Source organism: Scyliorhinus torazame, chromosome 29 (assembly GCF_047496885.1).
Source record: "Scyliorhinus torazame isolate Kashiwa2021f chromosome 29, sScyTor2.1, whole genome shotgun sequence".
NCBI classification, from domain to species: Eukaryota; Metazoa; Chordata; class Chondrichthyes; order Carcharhiniformes; family Scyliorhinidae; genus Scyliorhinus; species Scyliorhinus torazame.
The window spans coordinates 33,084,459-33,102,761 of record NC_092735.1 but is presented as its reverse complement, the minus strand read 5'-3'; the positions used below and the strand labels follow the sequence as shown (position 1 = coordinate 33,102,761).

The following is an 18,303-nucleotide window of genomic DNA, read 5'->3' as shown; positions in this document are numbered from 1 at the left end:
CTGCCTCTGAAATGCCCCTCAGCTGCAGCTAGCGATCTCTGTCACGCCAGAAGACTGTTTGAACATCGGTTATTTTATCCTGCATTGAAAGCGTGTTCAGCATGGACCACAATATGCGTTTGAACTACCACAAGGACTGTGAGAGTGCTGTCAATCGCATGATCAACATGGAACTCTACTCTTCATATTTTTACCTCTCCATGGTGAGTTCTGCACCCAAAGCAAATCTCTTTGAGCTTGAAGCTTGAGTGAGTTCATGTAGGTGTTTTCAAAAAGTACCGTTTCACTTTAAAGAGCGTGATGGCCTGCAGGAAAAGTTTTCATTTTGCCTAGATTAAAGTTTGGAAAATAATTATTTTCCGGTCCTGTCCATGTGGTTAACTCCGGTTGCCCACTGTTTGGGGCGATGACAAAATCTGGGAAGAATGCATTCCGAACGTCGAAACTGTTTTTAATGTACTCATCCTTGGGTGTGCTGTTTCACACTGTAGCTAATGTCAGGCAGCTCCTGCTCAAATTAACATTCCAGGGACATTACGAGTGTGTTAAATGGTCAAACCTTAATCTTGCTGATCAATCTTGCAGATCAGTTTATCTAAAGTTAGGAATTTTTATTCCTGTGTCTTCAGTAAAAAATTAAACGTAATTATAAATTGCAGAATGCCCACATCACAGCCGTGACTATACGGGGCTGGTTTAGCACAGGGCTAAATCGCTGGCTTTGAAAGCAGACCAAGGCAGGCCAGCAGCACGGTTCAATTCCCATACCAGCCTCCCCGAACAGGCGCCGGAATGTGGCGACTAGGGGCTTTTCACAGTAACTTCATTTGAAGCCTACTTGTGACAATAAGCGATTTTCATTTCATTTCACATGTCAAAAAGCACTTCCTAAGCACTACCCGGTGGGGTAAAGCGGCGTAGTAGTATTGTCACTGGACTAGTAATTCAGAGACCCGGGGTAATGCTCTGCGGTCCTGGGTTCGAATCACACCACGGCAGATGCTGGAAATTGAATCCAAGAAATATCTGTAATTAAAAGTCTAATGATGATCATGAAACCATTGTCGATTGTTGTTAAAAACCCACCTGGTTCACTAATGCCCTTTAGGGAAGGAAATCTCCGTCCTTACCCGGCCTGGCCTACATGTGACTCCAGACCCACACACAGCGATGAGGTTGACTCTTAACTGCTCCCCCTCCGAAACGGCTGAGCAAACTGCTCAGTTCAAGGGCAATTAGAGACGGGCAACAAACGCTGGCCCAGCCGGCGACGCCCATTTCCCAAGAATGAATTTTTAAAAAAAGAAACTATGTAAATGCAAGTATTTATTTTTCTTTCATGCTGCCTTACACCCACGAATTTGCCTACGTGACGTAAGGAAGAAGATCCTCCGCTGATCGAAAATCCCCCTCAAAACAAAGCCAATCCATCTAATGATCATTTTCAAGCAATGTGTATTCTCAAGCCATCATTTATGGATGTAATTTTCCCAAATTCTGAACAGAGTAACAACTGATCAGTGGGGGAAAAAAAATCCAGTCTTCTCTTAATAGGTCGTGTCATGTTATGAACTAATTTAGTCACCTCACGAACTGGTGGAGGTTGGGTCACTCTTGTCGTTATGTCTTGGTAATCATCCATCAATAATATCTGCTCTAATAAAAACAGAAAAATCTGGATAAACTCAACAGGTCTGGCAGCATCTGCGGAGAGAGGAAACAGAGTTAACATTTCGGGTCCAAATTATTCTTCTACATAATAACTAGGGTGGCAAGGTGGCGCAGTGGTTAGCACTGCTGCCTCACAGCTCCAGGGTCCCAGGTTCGATACCGGCCTCGGGCGACTGTCTCTGTGGAATCTGCATGTTCTCCCCGTGTCTTCGCGGGTTTCCTCCAGGTGCTTCAGTCACCCCCCCCCCCCCCCCCCCAACCCCCCACCCCACAGCCCAAAGATTTGCAGATTAAGTGGATTGGCCATGATCCAGGCGTGGGGGTAGGGTGGGGGAGTGGGCCCAGGGTAGAGTCCTTTTCTCGGTGCGTCAGCTGAATGGCCTCTTTCTGCACTTTAGGGATTCCACGGACTCTTCCCGATATAATGAGTTGACAATCTAATCACAATTACTGAATATGAAGATTTGCGGCTACGTCTCCTTACGTACTGATCCGAGCACGTCATGGAGACATAGGGCAGGATTTTCCAGCCGTTCCTACCAGCGGGATCGTCCGGTCCTGCTGAAGACCCCCCCCCCATCCCCCCCCCCCGCTTTATTTCCATATTTCTGTAAGTATATTTGACTGACGAGTCTGTCATATTCCCTTTCGAAATGATTGACCACCTCTGCTTCCTCTTCCCTCCTAGGCAACAAGTCCCAAGTCAGTATTATTCGCTGCATTAAAGTTTCTGTCCCCTATCCCCCCCACCCCACCCAACCTCCAGCTCAAAACCAGAAATCTGTGTCCCGCAGAACCATCAGCTAATTCTTACTTTACCAGCCAAACCTGTAATTATCTTGACCAGCTCTATCAGATCACCCACGTTCCAAGGAGAACGACCCCAGCTTTTGCGACCTAGCCTTTTAGGGAAAATCCCTCATCCCTGAATTCCGGTATATTTCCCTCTCCTCCCTTTCCTCTTTAGAAAAATAATTATTTTGGGATGTGGGCATGATTGGCCTGCTGGCATTTCCCCCCTCCCCCCCCCCCTCCCCCCTCCAATTTAGCCTGAGAAGGTGGTGGTGAGCTGCCTTCTCGAACCGCGGCCGACCATGTGACGTAGGAACACCCACAGTGCTGGTAGAGGGTGGTTTTGGGATGTCGACCCAGCGCCAGGTCTTTGATATTCTCCGGTGCTTGAACCTGCTGGGCATGATTCATTTGGCGTCAATGGGGCCATTTCTGCCACTTTGTATTCCACACTGCCCCCCCTCCCCCACTCCCCCCCCCCTTCCGCCCCCCTAAATCCATGAGTTAATTTGGGTACATGAAGAAATACATTTCTCATTAAACTGGAAACGCTTAATTCTTCTTCTGAACACTTGAATTTACCAGAGAGTCACACGGACAAAATTCTAGAAAAAGGACACATTTTGAGGCCTAACCTTCGCTCAGAGAGAGCACTGGGTTGTGGGTGGGGGGTGTGGGGAGGGGGTGGGTGGGTATTGAGATGGTTACAAATAATCAAAAGGCTATGTCTGTGTGGGTCTCACCCCCAGAACCCAAAGATGTGCAGGGTAGGTGGGTTGGCTACGCTAAATTGCCCCTTAATTGGAAACTTTGTTTTAGAGAAAGCTAAGTCTACCTAGTAAAGGAAAGTCGCCCAGATGACCATAGGCTGCTCTTTGAGGGGGAGAGCTGACTGGTGATGATTTAACCTGAGGGTCACCACACCTCAGGCGAGGGGCAAGGTTGAGAAGGCGGGGCCTCCATGAATAACCACAGCCGGTACGGGGATTGAACCCACGTTGCTGCATCACGAACCAGCTGTCCAGCCAACTGAGCTAAACTGGCCCCCTGATCTTAGCTCTCTGAGACAACACTGCCTGAAATAATCCTTCCCTCTTCTTGCTCAGCTGATAGGAACTTGGTTTTTTGAGAACAACCTTTTCTCCTTTCTCATTGGACAAACTAGATGTGCATCCGTTGGAGTTTAGAAGAGTAAGAGGTGACTTGATTGAAACATTTAAGACCCTGCGGGGCATCGACAGGGTGGATGTGGAGAGGATGGTTCCTCTTGTGGGAGAGTCTAGAACTAGGGGCAACTGATTAAAAATAAGGAGTCGCCCATGTAAGGCAGAGGTGAGGAGATTCTTTTCTTCTCCGAGGGTTGTTGGACTTAGGAACTCTCTCCCTCGAAAGGTAGTTGAGAATGAGTCTGATCATTTATAAGGCAGAAGTAAATAGACATTTGGTCACCAAGGGGGTGAAATGATATTGAGGGAGGGCAGGTACCTGAAGCTGAGGTTAAAATTAGATCTGCCATGATGATATTGAGAGGCAGAGCACGCTGGAAGTGTGGGTGGCCTACTTCCGCCCCTACTTCATAAGTTTGTATTGACCTAACAGATCCTAAAGTTGTCAAAATCATCTCCAATGCTTCGACTAATACAAAGAGAACCTCAGACCACGCCTGTGCATTTTAAAAACTGGCTGTCCTGTCACAGTTGAATGAGAATGAGAAAGTCTTGTTAGTAATTAAATGGACATTGACCTATTTTGGGCGTGTGCTAATTGTATGAATTCCCAGTAGCATGGATAGGGTCGGGTATATGTTTCTGAGATGGGCAGAACCTGACTAAATGATAACAGCTGGTGAGCACCCCTAGACCCGAGGGAGCAGGGACATTTTTGTTTTGATATGTGTTGTGATAATTAGCTGACCATTAATAATCTTAGAATCCCCACAGTGCAGAAGGAGGCCATTCGGCCCATCGAGTCGACACCGACCCTCCAAAAGAGCACCCTTCCTAGACCTGATCCCCCGCCCTATCCCCGTAACCCCACCCAACATTTGGTCACTAAGGACCAATTTTTTTTTTTTAGCACCCACCTAACCTGCTCATCTTTGGACTGTGGGAGGAAACCCACGCAGACACGTCGAAACATGCAGCCTCCGCACAGACAGTCACCCGAGCCGGGAATCGAACCTGGGACCCTGGAGCTGTGAAGCAACAGTGCTAACCACTGCTACCGTGCCGCCCATCAAGATACTACTGAAATGTTCCTGATTCTAAAAGAGCATTCATTTCTTGATAATGAACAATAGAAATGCAGGGAAATCAAAACATTTTATTTTGCTAATTCCCCAATCCAAAGACATTTTGCAGAACAGTGATAAGACGTTTATCATGGAACAAAGGAACAGTAACATAATGATAATGTTATTAGACTAGAAGTCCTGACTCCCCACTAATGTTCTTGAGACATCAGTTGAAGTCCCGTCATGGCGGAAGGGAGAATTTAATTTCAATTAATTAAGAAATCTAGAATAAAATGCTAGACTCAGCAATAATCATCATGAAACTGCTGAATTATTGTGAAAAAACCCACCCCATTTGGTTCCTTAGTGACCTTCCGAGGTGGGAAATCTGCCAATCTCACATGGCCTGGCCTACATGTGACTACAGCCGCATTGCAATCTCTTACTTGCCCCCTGCACCACATGGACGGCAGTAATTTGAGAAGGTACCTCACCAATACCTACTCGAGTGCAATTAGTGATGAATGGTGGCCTTTTCAGTGACATTCATGTTGCACGATAAAAGTTGGAAGCTTTGCAGCCCCCTCTGTATTCTTCTATTCTGGGAAGAAGATCATCTCATTTTAGTAACCCACTGGATGCAGTTTTCATTCATCTTTCACCCCCTCCCCGTCCACTATTTTGCAGTCATATTACTTTGACCGAGGTGACATTGCTCTGGACAACTTCATGAAGTTCTTCAAGAAGCAGTCAGACAAGGAACGTGAGCAAGCGGAGAAGCTGATGAAATTTCAGAATCAGCGAGGAGGTCACGTTGCCCTGCAGGATATCAAGGTTAGTGTGTAGAAAACAACTGTTTGGAATGTGCTTTCGTGACATCTGTCCTGTTGAGTCCTGGGTAAAAAACTTTGACAGCACGTCTCTTTTCAGCAACAATAATCGTATTCTGTACTACCAAGTGATTCAGCGTCTACCTACTTGTCTCAAAGGTCGGGAGCCTCTAGTACCGCCAAAGTCTATGGCTGTTTATGGTTCTCGCCGGCTGCGGTACTGGGGAACCGTCCGTGGGTTGCTCTCCTGGGATAAGCATTTTGGTAACAGAAGTCCCGTGCTTCCTCTGTTTTCAGAGAAATCATAGAAAAGTTACAGCACAGAAGGAGGCCATTTGGCCCAGCCTGTCCATGCAAGCCCTCGGATGCCCAGCTGCCCTTTCTAATCCCATCTTCCAGCGCCCGATCCATAGCCCTGTAGGTTAGAGCACTTACGGTGCAGATCCAGGTTCTTTTTAGAAGAGTTTGGACTCTCTGCCTCCACCACCAACTCGGGCAGCGAATTCCAGACTCCCACTGCCCTCTGCCTGCCTGTCAGTGCCCCTAACTATTGAATCCCCGATCACTATAACCCTGCCACTTGCTTTACTCCCACCCACCTGGGCAGAAGTGCCACCCACGGTGCCATGGATTTGGCTGCTGTTGCTTTCCCCTGAGAGGCCATGCCCTCCCCAACAGTGTCCAAAGCGGTATATCTGTTTGCGAGGGGGGTGTCCAGATGGGGTCTCCTGCACTGCCTTCCTGAGTCACTTACTGTCTCCTCCTCTGATGTAGTTCACCACTGAATTTCCGTGTTATTTCTGCTTTCCATTCGACTGGAACAGCGCATGTGGGGTTTTGAGATTTTGGTATCTAATTGTAAGCAAAGTGGGAAAGCTTTCATTCCACAATGCTCCTGCCCACCGCCTCAAAGTCTACGCATTTACCCGCACCATAAAGCTAGCTGTGACAATGGATAAGATGCCCATGTAGGAACATAAGAAATAGGAGCAGAAGCAGGCCATTCAGCCCCTCGAGCCTACTCCACAATTCAGTAAGATCTTGATGGATCTGATCTTGGCGTTGACACCACTTCCCTACCTGCCCGCCCACCCTCGTTATCCTTGGCTCCCTTGTAGATCAAAGATCTGTCCAACTCATCCTTGAATATATTCAATGCCCCAGCCTCCACTTTGAGTTATAGAAGTCTAAAGATTAACAAGCGACCCTCAGAAGGAAGAAATTCCTCCTCCCTCATCGCTGTTTTAACTGGGAAACCCTTTATTTTGAAACTGGTGCCCCCTAGATCTAGACGAGGGGAAACATGCTCCCACCTTCTACCCCTCCTCAGAATCTCATATGTTTCAATATCTCATCCTCCTAAACTGTACAGGCCCAACCTGCTGAACATTTCTTCATAAGCCACCCCCTTCATTCCTGGAATCAACCAATTGAATGCGGCACGGTGGCATAGTGGTTAACGCTGCTGCCTCACAGCGCCAGGGACCTGGGTTCAAATCCGGCCTTGGGTGACCGAATGTGTGGAGTTTGCACATTCTCCCCGTGTCTGTGTGGGCTTCCTCCGGGTGCTCCGGTTTCCTCCTACAGTCCAAAATGGGCAGATTAGGAGGATTGGCCTCAATTGATCAAGTGTCCTTTAGTGTCCAGGGATGTGTAGGTTAGTTTGAGGGGTTATTGGGATAGGGTGGGGAAGCGGTCTTGGGTGGAGTGCTCTTTCAGAGGCTCGATGCTGACTCGATGGGCTGAATGGCCTCCTTCTATAGGGATTCAACGATAACCTGGATTCCATGGAATTTTGTGCTTCCTTGAATGCAAATCTGACTACTACTAACCATGCTATACTACCCTGTCTAGAGACCAGATCAAGAAGACTGGGACAATGGTCTTCAGGCAATGCAATGTGCTCTACAATTGGAGAAGAACATTAACCAAAGCCTGTTGGAGCTATACAAACTGTCCAAGGATAGATCAGACCCGCATGTAAGTATTCAGAAAATAAAAAATCTGGTTTTGGGAATTCAACATGCATTCTGAAAGATGTTGGTGGAAAGAAATTTAGATTTATGTCCAAAATTGATGCGGCGACCATTTCCGAATTCCTTGTTACCAGGAGTTCAGAATTCTGCATTGGGTGCAGTTTTGGAATTGGTTCTCTTTTCGTTGTAAGTTCAACTGCGCCGACAAGGCACAGGAGCTTTCACAATTAGTTACTAAATTAGAGAACTCATTGGGTTCTCTAATCTCATTTTAACTCAACATGTGAAGACGCGCTACCCCGTTCGGCCTACTCTTTATTTGGACAAGTGAACCGAATGCTTTACTTGATGTGGGCTAAGGAGATGTAATATTTTGGAATTAGCCAAACGTGGTGACAGCTGTGTTCTAAAACTGTTAATTCGGTGATAAGTAGAACGCATAGGCGAATTGGGCGGCACGGTAGCACAGTGGTTAGCACTGTTGCTTCACAGCACCAGGGTCCCGGATTCGATTCTCGGCTTGGGTCACTGTCTGTGCGGAGTCTACACGTTCTCCCCGTGTCTGCGTGGGTTTCCACCGGGGGCTCCGGTTTCGCCTCACAAGTCCTGAAAGACGTGTTTGTTAGGTGAATTGGACATTCTGAATTCTCCCTCTGTGTACCCGAACAGGCGCCGGAGTGTGGCGACTAGAGGATTTTCACAGCAACTTCATTGCGGTGTTAATGTAAGCCTACTTGTGACACTAATAAAGATTATTATTATAGTAGAAATTACCAACGAGGTTTATTTCAATACAATTCGAAGACTCCTCCACTCCCCAAAGGGTCTCTTTCCCCGACCTGCACCTGGGCCGTGTTTTTATGCAGCTGGGGAGGGAAAGCCCCACCCCCTTAAAGGGGAAGTTCATATTCCGGGGAGGTCATGGGAAATCGTATTGTCCTGATCCCAGGACCTCCAACAAAAACGTAAGGGCTTTTGGAGGGAGGAAATATTTTGTTTGACACCAGATGTTAGATCCGTTGTTTGAGTAGAATGGGCCTGTAATGGTTGAGTAGAGTGGGATTATATTCTTTGAAGTTTAGAAGAATGAGGGATGACCTTATTGAAATGCACGGAATTCTAGTGGGCTTGACAGGGTGGATGCCAAGAGGCTGGTTCTCTGGCTGGTGAGTGGAGAGCCAGGGGGGGGGGTGTGGGGGTGGGGGGGGGGGGGTCATAGTCTCAGGGTCAGAGGTCAGCCATTTTGGAATACGGTGAGAAGAAATTTCTTTACTCATAGGATTGGGAATCTTTGGAATCCTCAACCTCCGGGATCCATGGATGTTTAGTTGTTGAGTATATTCAAGACTGAGATTGTTAGACCTTTGGGCATGATATGGAGATAGGGCAGTAATGTGGAGTTGATATGAAAGGTCAAGAATGATCTTATTGTCTGCTTGAGCAGGGTTCAAGGGGCTGTTTTGTCCTCACCTGCACCTATTTCCCTTGCTCCTCTCACAATACGAGGCATGAACAAACTTGTATAATTTGCCCCGAGTGGATCACGCTTGAACAACGCGATTATTTTTCAGCCGCAAAGCATTTAATACTTTGCGCACAATAAACTGTGCCTGGTTTCATTCTCTTCCAGTTGTGTGACTTCCTGGAGACTCACTATTTGGAAAAGCAAGTGAAGACCATCAAGAAACTTGGGGACCACGTCACCAACCTGCATCGTCTCGGTGCCCCCCAGAATGGCACGGCCGATTACCTGTTCAACAAGCACACCTTGGGGGCAGAGTAGATAACGCGACAGCCCGGGAATATCGACTTGTCAACAAACGTTCTCCAGGTCCCCCCCCACCCGAATAAATATTGACTAGTTCCAGAATTCTCTACCATTTGATGTCTGTTACAAAATGTCTCACTGTTTAGCAAAGTTTACTTTTGCAGCTACTATTGCTGGGTTGTATGAATGCTCTCGTTGTCTAATTTGGCAGCAAGGTCAATACAAACCCCTGGAATTGGACTGAATAAATAAATGTCTCACATCGCACATTCGAAGAAATGTTGCCAACGGTTACAGGCCAATAAGAAGCACAAGACATATGCTCAGGTGTAGACCAAGTGGACTCTCGAGCCTGTTCTGCCATTTAATATGACCGATCTTCCATCTCGCCTCAATTTTCCTGTCAGCTACTCAAATCTCTTGATTCCCTTAGGCCTAGAATTTCAGATCCCGCCCACCGCAGGAATTGTCGCTGGCGAGATGGAAAATTTGACGAGCCGACTAAACATCCGTTGACTGGGGATTGCGGGTCTCGTGACAAGCGGACTGAAAAATCCTGTCCGTGGCGTCCACGGACCTATCCATCTCAGTCTTGAATGTACTCAATGACTGAGCTTTGATGCCCCTCAGTTGCAGGGAAAATTGGAAGAGGTGTGCGTGAAGCCGCTCACCCACAACTTGACCTGACATCGAGGGCATGACTGACAGCTGTTCTCTCCCAGTTGACTCTAACCTCGTCCTACCCTGTCAAAATTGATTAATAAGGGGATCAGGGGTTATGGGGAGAAGGCAGGAGAATGGGGATGAGAAAATATTAGCCATGATTGAGTGGCGGAGCAAATTAAGGAAATTCGGCATGTCCACATTAACCCTTACCAACTTTTACAGATGCACCATAGAAAGCATCCTATCTGGCTGCATCACAGCCTGGTATGGCAACTGCTCAGCCCAGGACCGCAAGAAACTTCAGAGAGTCGTGAACACCGCCCAGTCCATCACACAAACCTGCCTCCCATCCATTGACTCCATCTACACCTCCCGCTGCCTGGGGAAAGCGGGCAGCATAATCAAAGATCCCTCCCACCCGGCTTATTCACTCTTCCAACTTCTTCCATCGGGCAGGAGATACAGAAGTCTGAGAACACGCACGAACAGACTCAAAAACAGCTTCTTCCCCACTGTCACCAGACTCCGAAATGACCCTCTTATGGACTGACCTCTTTAACACTACATTACACCCTGTCTGCTTCATCCGATGCCAGATGCCAGTAGTTACATTGTATATGTTGTGTTGCCCTATTATGTATTTTCTTTTATTCCCTTTTCTTCCCATGTATTTAATGATCTGTTGAGCTGCTCGCAGAAAAACTTTTCACTGTACCTCGGTACACGTGACAATAAACAAATCCAATCCAATCCAATCCAACTCGATGGACCAAGTGGCCTAATTCTGCTCCTATGTCTTATGGTCTTATGGTCTAAAATTGCAACATGGAAACAGACCAGAAGGTCCATGTTGGTGTTTACACCCCCTCCTCCCTTCCCCCAGAAGTAACAAGATATATACTTTATAAAATCCAGACGGTGATGCCAGTGTAAAATTTGGATGTCGTGCCAAGAGAGATCACTAGACCTGTAACCAGTAACGAAGCAATCACTGCCATCAAATGTAATTCAAAGAATTTATCAATTAAAACCGGGCCATGGAAGCTTTGTTGTTGAGTGTTTATTTTCGGTAATATGACCTGTTGCTGTAAACGTTCTTGCCTCCATTACCTGTTGGTGACTTGATCGGGTAGAATTGGGTCACTGTCCGTGCGGAGTCTGCAAGTTCTCCCTGTGTCTGCGTGGGTTTCCTCCGGGTGCTCCGGTGTCCTCCCACAGTCCAAAGATGTGCGGGTTTGGTGGATTGGACATGCTAAATTTCCCTTAGTGTCCAAAACAGTTGGGTTGGGTGGGGTTACTGGGATAGGGTGGCGCTTAGGGTAGGGTGCTCTTTCCAAGGGCCGGTGCAGACTCGATGGGCCGAATGGCCTTCTTCTGCACTGTAAATTCTATGATAAAGTCCAAGATTAGTCATGGCATCTCGCGGCAGAGTATCCACACCATCGTAAACACCGTCGCGTTTTACGACGATGTGAGTGGACCGTTGCCAGGAGTAATTCTGGCCCCTACAGGGGGCCAGCACGGCGCTGGAGTGGTCCGCTCCATTCTGTTTGCCTACACCTTATCCTGTACAGCTCTGAATCAGGAGGATACAAGAACACAAGATATCGGAGCAGGAGGAGGCCATTCAGCCCATCAAGCCTGCTCTGCCAAGATCATGACTAATCTTGGCTTTATCATAGAATTTACAGTGCAGAAGAAGGCCATTTGGCCCATCGAGATTGCACCGGCCCTTGGAAAGAGCACCCTACCTAAGCCCCACCCTATCCCAGTAACCCCACCCAACCCAACCTTTTTGGACACTAAGGGCAATTTAGCATAGCCAATCCACCTAACCTGCACGTCTTTGGACTGTAGGAGGAACCCGGAGCACCTGGAGGAAACCCACGCAGACACGGGGAGAACGACCTGATAGAAGTCTACAAAATTATGAGGGGCATGGACAGGATAGATGGTCAGAAGGTTTTTCCCAGGGTGGAAGAGTCAATTATTAGAGGACATAGGTTTAAGGTGCGAGGGGCAAAGTTTAGAGGAGATGTACGAGGCAAGTTTTTTTACACAGAGGGTAGTGGGTGCCTGGAACTCGCTGCCGGAGGAGGTGGTGGAAGCAGGGACGATAGTGACGTTTAAGGAGCATCTTGACAAATACATGAATAGGATGGGAACAGAGGGAATCGGGACACAGAAGTGTAGAAGATGTTAGTTTAGATGGGCAGCATGGTCAACGCAGGCTTGAACCCAAGTCCTTGGCGCTGTGCTAACCACTGTGCCACCCGAAGGCAAGAGACTTAAATCTGATAAGCTCTAGTTACCAACTTCTGCCAATGCAAATTGTTTCTCTTCCAAAATCCTTCCGAATTTTGAACGCCTCTATTAAGTCTGCCCTTAACCTTCTCTGCTTTAAGGAGAACATCTTGTCCAGTCTTTGCACATAACTGAAGTCCCTTAACCTCGCTACCATTCTAGCAAACCTCCTCCCCACCTTCTCCAAGGCCTTGACGTCCTCCAGGCGTGGCACAATAATTCAGCTGAGGCCTAATTGCCAAAACTAATGATCGTTTTATTTGCTAATGGCTGGTTTCTTCTGAGATCCATTCTCATTCATCTTGGTGAAGTTTATTTTCCAAATTTCTTATGAATTCAGATGGTTCATCCCTCCGCACCCACGGAGAGCTGTCACTGCTGTGGCCCACTGGTGTCAAGTCAATTACTGCCGTGACTCTGATGGCTGGGTTTCAACAGGAGCTCTTTGTTCTTAATCTACCCTTAAGGTCTGATGATTGGAGGGTGTAGCTAATTCTGTTCTAAGGTTCCTTAATGTGCCGGATATTTGGAACTCATTGCATTGACACCAACGTCATTGGTAATTCTGACATGACAGATTGATATTTATTCATTTGAACATCTTACCACATTTTTCCAAGTCTAGTTTTCAAAGCTACAAAAAGAACACTATTATTTTAAACCTTTCATGGAAGGGCATCACCGTTAAGGACAGCATTCATTGCCCATCCCTAATTTTCCTTGAGTGGTTCACTCGGGCGAGAGTCAACCACTTTGCTGTGTGGCTGGTGTCATAGGCCAGACCGGGTAAGGGCAGCAGATTTCCTGCCATCAAAAATGCATGAATGTACCAGATGGCTTTTTACGACGAACCAATGACAGTTTCCTGATCACCATTACAGAGACTTTCAATTCCAGACTTTCAGAAATTAATTAATTGGATTTAAATTGCACCAGTTGCTGTGGTGGGATTTGAACTCGCGTCCCCAGACCTTTCACCTGGGCTTCAGGATTACTAGCCCAGTGACATTACCATTAGGCCGCTGTCTCCCCTAAATTGTTCTGTATGTGGTGCTGTGCCTCACTCTCTATATTCTTCATTTTCTGTAGAGATTTTTGACCAGGCTGTGGATAGATCCAAGAAAAATTACAGTGGGCAGGGACATTTGGCCCAATTGGTATTTACGCTACTTACAAGCATCCTCCCAACATCTCACTCTATCGGCATATCCTTCCAGTCCATTCTACCTCAAATGCTTATTCTCCGCGGTCACGTGAACACCTCCATGTTATTCACCTCAACCGAAAACAGAGGCGCCTGTGCAGATTCTGCACGTTCTCCGTGTCTGTGTGGGTTTCCTCCGGGTGCTCCGGTTTCCTCCCACAATTCCTGAAAGACACGCTGTTGAGTGGGAATTCCGAATGTCCAATTCACTTGTGCACCCGAACAGGCGCCGGAATGTGGGAACTAGAGGATTTTCTCAGCAACTTCATTGCAGTGTTAATGTAAGCCTACTTGTGACACTAAGAAAGATTACTTACAGGAAACAGAAAGAGACAGGGGCAGCTTACTATTTTTGCAGAACTTGTAAATTAATTTACTGGATGAACTGATAGTCCGCCCCCCAGATAAACTTTCCTCCCCCCACTCCCCCAGATAAACTTGAAGTATTTGCCAGCTGCTTGTCAAATCAATCACTCTCCCACTGTGTTGAAGAACCTTTCGGCAAATGGAATTTATGATTTGAAGGTTGGGTATTGCAGGGTGTAACCATTTTTTGATGCAAGCATGAATAATCAGACAAGATTTGGCAGACCCACTAATTGCAATACCAACATTACACATCAGGTTGTGATATGTGAAGGAGCCCTTTCAAGTGCAACTAAGTTTTGAGAAGATTGCTCAATTTGGTAAAGATCTTGCTGTGGAGATATCAGAATGAATGTTAGTTCTCATCAACACTCGGACCGAAGCTGAGTATGTATGCTTGGTGACCCCATAGGAGTGTTAATACTGGCTAAGCATTTGTACCATGTCTGTGGGCAATGCCATCAGCCCCATGCAATGTGGGCAGAAATGCCACAATGGCCAATGCAAGGCCAGATCTATTTGATAGTCTGGCAGCCCCTGCCCTGTGTCAGCTACAGCCGACTGGTCCACCACCACAGCAGACCATTCAGCACCAGTAGCAAATCAAAGGGGTGTAGGGTACAGCCTGGAAAGGGAGAAAATGGCATCCTGGATATAAAAACTCCAGAGCATGATGAGTAAAAGTTTGACAAACACAATGAGGTCTGCATTCATCCTTTATATGGCACAGCAGGAAGGGCCGAATGGCCTCCTCCTGCACCTATTTATTTTCTATTCTCCATACATTTTGCTTCACTAACAAACGACATACTCCACAAACAAACCTGCTCACTGTGGAAGCGGTCAGCAATTGCATTCATGTGTCAAATCAAATATTCCATTTGTCAAAGGCTTTAAAAAAACAAAACAAATCCCAATTCGAGCAGCATCTGTAGAAATCTTGGATGAATAGAAAGATTGGATACTAGGCCAATTCCAATTAACTAGTATCACCAGTTATCATGTTTCCCACAAAAGGAAAACTTCTAGCCCCAAAATTAGACATTCCTAGTCATGGAACAGCAAACCAAGAGAATATTTGGTAGGTTAAGAGTCAAGAGAAGACACTGGTGTAGTGGCAATACCACTGGACCAGTAATGATTCTTGGGGAGATTTCTGCAATAGCAGATTCAATAACTCAGTGAAATCTCGGGCCGTCTGCCCCACCCACAGCAAGATCGCCACGGGCGAGATGCAGACAATGGAAAAGTCCATGGACTTCTGCTCTCCAGGTGCACGTGACCAGAGAATCCCACCCTAGTCTCACACAAAGACCTGTTCAGATTGTTGGAAAACCCATCTGGCTCACCTATGCTTTAAGGGAAGGAAATCCACCACCCCAACTTGGTCTGGCCCACATGTGACTCTGGGCCCACAGTAGTGTGGTGGACTCCAAAATGGGCCAAGCAAGCTACTCTGTTCAAGGGTGATTATGGATGGAGAACAGTTCTGGTTTTTAACCAGCAACACCCACTGACCACAAGAAAGTACTGTAGAGATACAGGGCAAGACCATCATCTCAAACCAAATGTGGTTCAATAAGCTAGTTGGGAAGACTTTGGGTTAGAATGATAAACCCACGAGAACAATTGAGATATTTTAGGAGCAGTGAAAACCAGTAATATCTATGCTGGAGAAAGTCACGCAAAACGAAAGTGCTATAAACTCTACTAAACGGATTGAAATAATGTTCAATTGCTTTTATTTTAAACCTATTGACAGTTGGAAGCATCTCCCAAGATACTGTTCAGTGATTCAGGTGGCCATTCCATTATAGACCACACTCCTGCAGTATATTTAGTCAGTCACACTTCCCCAGGGTGAGCTTGTCAAACAGGTACTCTCCAGTGCCATTCTCAGGGGCTCCCAGTCTCTTCAGGTTGGTGATGTGATCTCCGAGCTTCTTGATCATCTTCACTTGCTCATCCAAGTAGCGAGTCTCCAGGAAGTCACAAAGCTGAAAAAGGAAGAACCAAATGAGCCTTGGAAATAGGAGTACACCATCCAATTTTAAAAAGTGGGAATCCTTTTTTGCTATATTTGACAGACTGCTCAAAATGATTGAATAAAGAATAAATATTGCACAAGTTTGCCAATGGTTGTACATTTAAACAGTTGTATTCAATGGCTCAAAATGACAAGCTGCAAGGGCATAATCAATCAGGAAATCTCAATCAGTCAGAGCATCAAACACTCACATGAGGGTCGGTGTTCCCAGAGGAGAGTTTGTGCAGATCCAGCAGACTCTGGTTCACATTCTTCTCCATCTGCAGAGCTCTCTGCATTGCCTCCAGACCGTTGCTCCACTCATCCTGCTCTGGTTTCTGAAAATAAAAAAATAAAAAAGTTATGGAAGGTTCTACTGCAAAACTATGAATTTGAAGACTGCAACAACCGCAAAAAAAAAAGGTTCCTATCTAAAGCAGTGGGTTACAGAAAGGAGGCTAGTCTAATGGAGTAGATGATTGGGAACAGCGCAATCTTAAATGAACCTCAACTCCAGCATCTCGAAGTGCATGGGTCGAAGATACTTAAATCTCACTGGGGAAAATGGGATGTGGGAGTCACTGGCTGGGCCAGCATTTATTGTCCATTCCCAATAGCCACACCCCCCCCCCCCCCCCCCCACCCCACCAGAGAAGGTGGCGGTCAGCTGCCTCTTGAACTGCTGCAGTCTGTAGTATAGGTACACCCAAGTGCTGTTAGGGAGGGAATGTGGCCCAGCACCAGTGAAGGAACAGTTTGGCAAACAAAACTTCCTGCTGCTCTTGCTCTTCTAAATGGACATGTTCATGGGGCAAATGGGTGCCAACCAAGGCGGCTTTCTCCTGGAGGTAGTCAAACTTCTTGTGTCACTGGGCACACACCCAGGAAAGTGGAGTGACTTATACATGGGTGGGACAGGCAGGTGGAGTGTTAATTGCACAGGAATCCAAACCTCTGACCTGGTCTTGTTGCCACAGTATTTATATGGCCAGTCCAGTTGAACAGTAACCATAATGGCAGGTTCAGTGATGGTAATGCCATTGGATGGTCAAAGGGTGATGGTCATTACCCAGCATAAAAACATCCTGACAGCCCAAGACACATATAAACCCACGGAGAATGTGAACTCATGGTCAACATCAGCAAACATCCCCACCCATGACCTTAAACAACAGTCATTGATGAAGCAGCTGGGCTGAAGACACTATCCCAAAGACTCAATTGGAGCATGGATTCTAGAATCAACTTTGCAATAGCATTGCTGTTTTAGACTCAAAATTGAAGTTTTCCCCACTCCCAAAATTCCAGTACAAGATAAGGAAGCTTAAAAGGATACCTTTATATCCTCCAGGATGACACGGCCTCCACGTTTATTCTGGAATTCCATCAGTTTCTCAGCTTGTTCGCAGTCCACATGTGACTGTTCCTTGAAGAACTCAGCAAAGTGACGCAGGGCAACGTCATCCCGGTCAAAGTAAAAGGACTGTGGGGAGAACAGAAGTTTACCCAGGGTAAAATGTCACAACAGAAATGGTGGTGTAGTGACCACTTACTAAAATGTTTGATCAAAGAGGTTGAATATTCTTACCTTCACATTAACAAGCCGACCAATTTAGTCAATGGGCAACTTAATTGGAAAACCAAGGCTTCAGTCAAACCTTTTCCACTAGTGGAAAGTAAAATTACTACGGATTCCAGATTTAAACTGGGAAGGAGCAAGTGTAAATTCACCAATTCCCTGCTGCAGGAAGTTTATAACTAGTAAACTATTCTCAAGCTAGACTAGCCAGCTTATGAGTAATTGCAATCACTAATTGAAACATTGCCCTTCTAAAAAAGTGACATTAATTTGGATAAACCTCCAGTCAAACTAGAAGCACATGAAATGGTTCCCATTGCAAGTTTTAAGTCCCCATGAGGCAACATCTACATTTCCAATGTAAAGGCTGGCTTGAGATGGAAGTCACTCAATAGAAAAATGAAAAGTTACCTACCATGGAGAGGTAAACATAGGAAGAATAGAGCTCCAGGTTGATCTGCTTGTTAACAGCATCCTCACAGTCCTTGTGGTAGTTCTGACGCACTTGGGAAGCCATTGTGCTGTCTAGTGGGCTGATCAGATCAGTCTACTAACCCAACTTATCCACTCCAACCATTATGGCAGTAAGAACCAACATATTTAAACACATGGGCTAGCCAGAATTTGCATAACAGATGAGTGACAATTATTGGGAGCCAATCACTAACACACCTCAAGCAAGCAATCCTCAAACTTATTAATTAATGAAGTGAGTAGCATCAGAACTTTGAAAGTAACTTTATCTGTTAATTATTCAGTTGAACTACCCGAAAACATTCTGCCCTTCAAAATATTTTGTTTAAAATGTCTTGAACTTATTGAATATATAGTTCCACCTTTCTGCTGGCAAATCTGTGAGTTTAGGAATTCAGCTCAATTTGTGAGAAA

The 18,303-nt window shown here is 46.1% G+C and overlaps 2 protein-coding genes across 2 annotated transcripts; one reads left to right on the top strand and one right to left on the bottom strand.

Moving 5' to 3' along the window:
* LOC140404022 (ferritin heavy chain-like) lies at positions 1-10,979 on the top strand. Its single transcript, XM_072492362.1, has 4 exons — positions 1-203; positions 5,384-5,530; positions 7,381-7,506; positions 9,133-10,979. The coding sequence occupies exons 1-4, from the start codon at positions 102-104 to the stop codon at positions 9,283-9,285; spliced, it is 528 nt and encodes a 175-aa protein (XP_072348463.1). The 5' UTR covers positions 1-101; the 3' UTR covers positions 9,286-10,979.
* A 4,556-nt stretch (positions 10,980-15,535) lies between these two features.
* Positions 15,536-17,968, bottom strand: LOC140404024 (ferritin heavy chain B-like). The gene is made up of 4 exons (XM_072492365.1): positions 17,831-17,968; positions 17,173-17,319; positions 16,049-16,174; positions 15,536-15,807 (listed from the first exon to the last, which is right to left on the bottom strand). Exons 1-4 carry the CDS (start codon positions 17,930-17,932, stop codon positions 15,652-15,654), a joined length of 531 nt encoding a protein of 176 aa, XP_072348466.1. The 5' UTR covers positions 17,933-17,968; the 3' UTR covers positions 15,536-15,651.
* Positions 17,969-18,303: the final 335 nt, after the last annotated feature.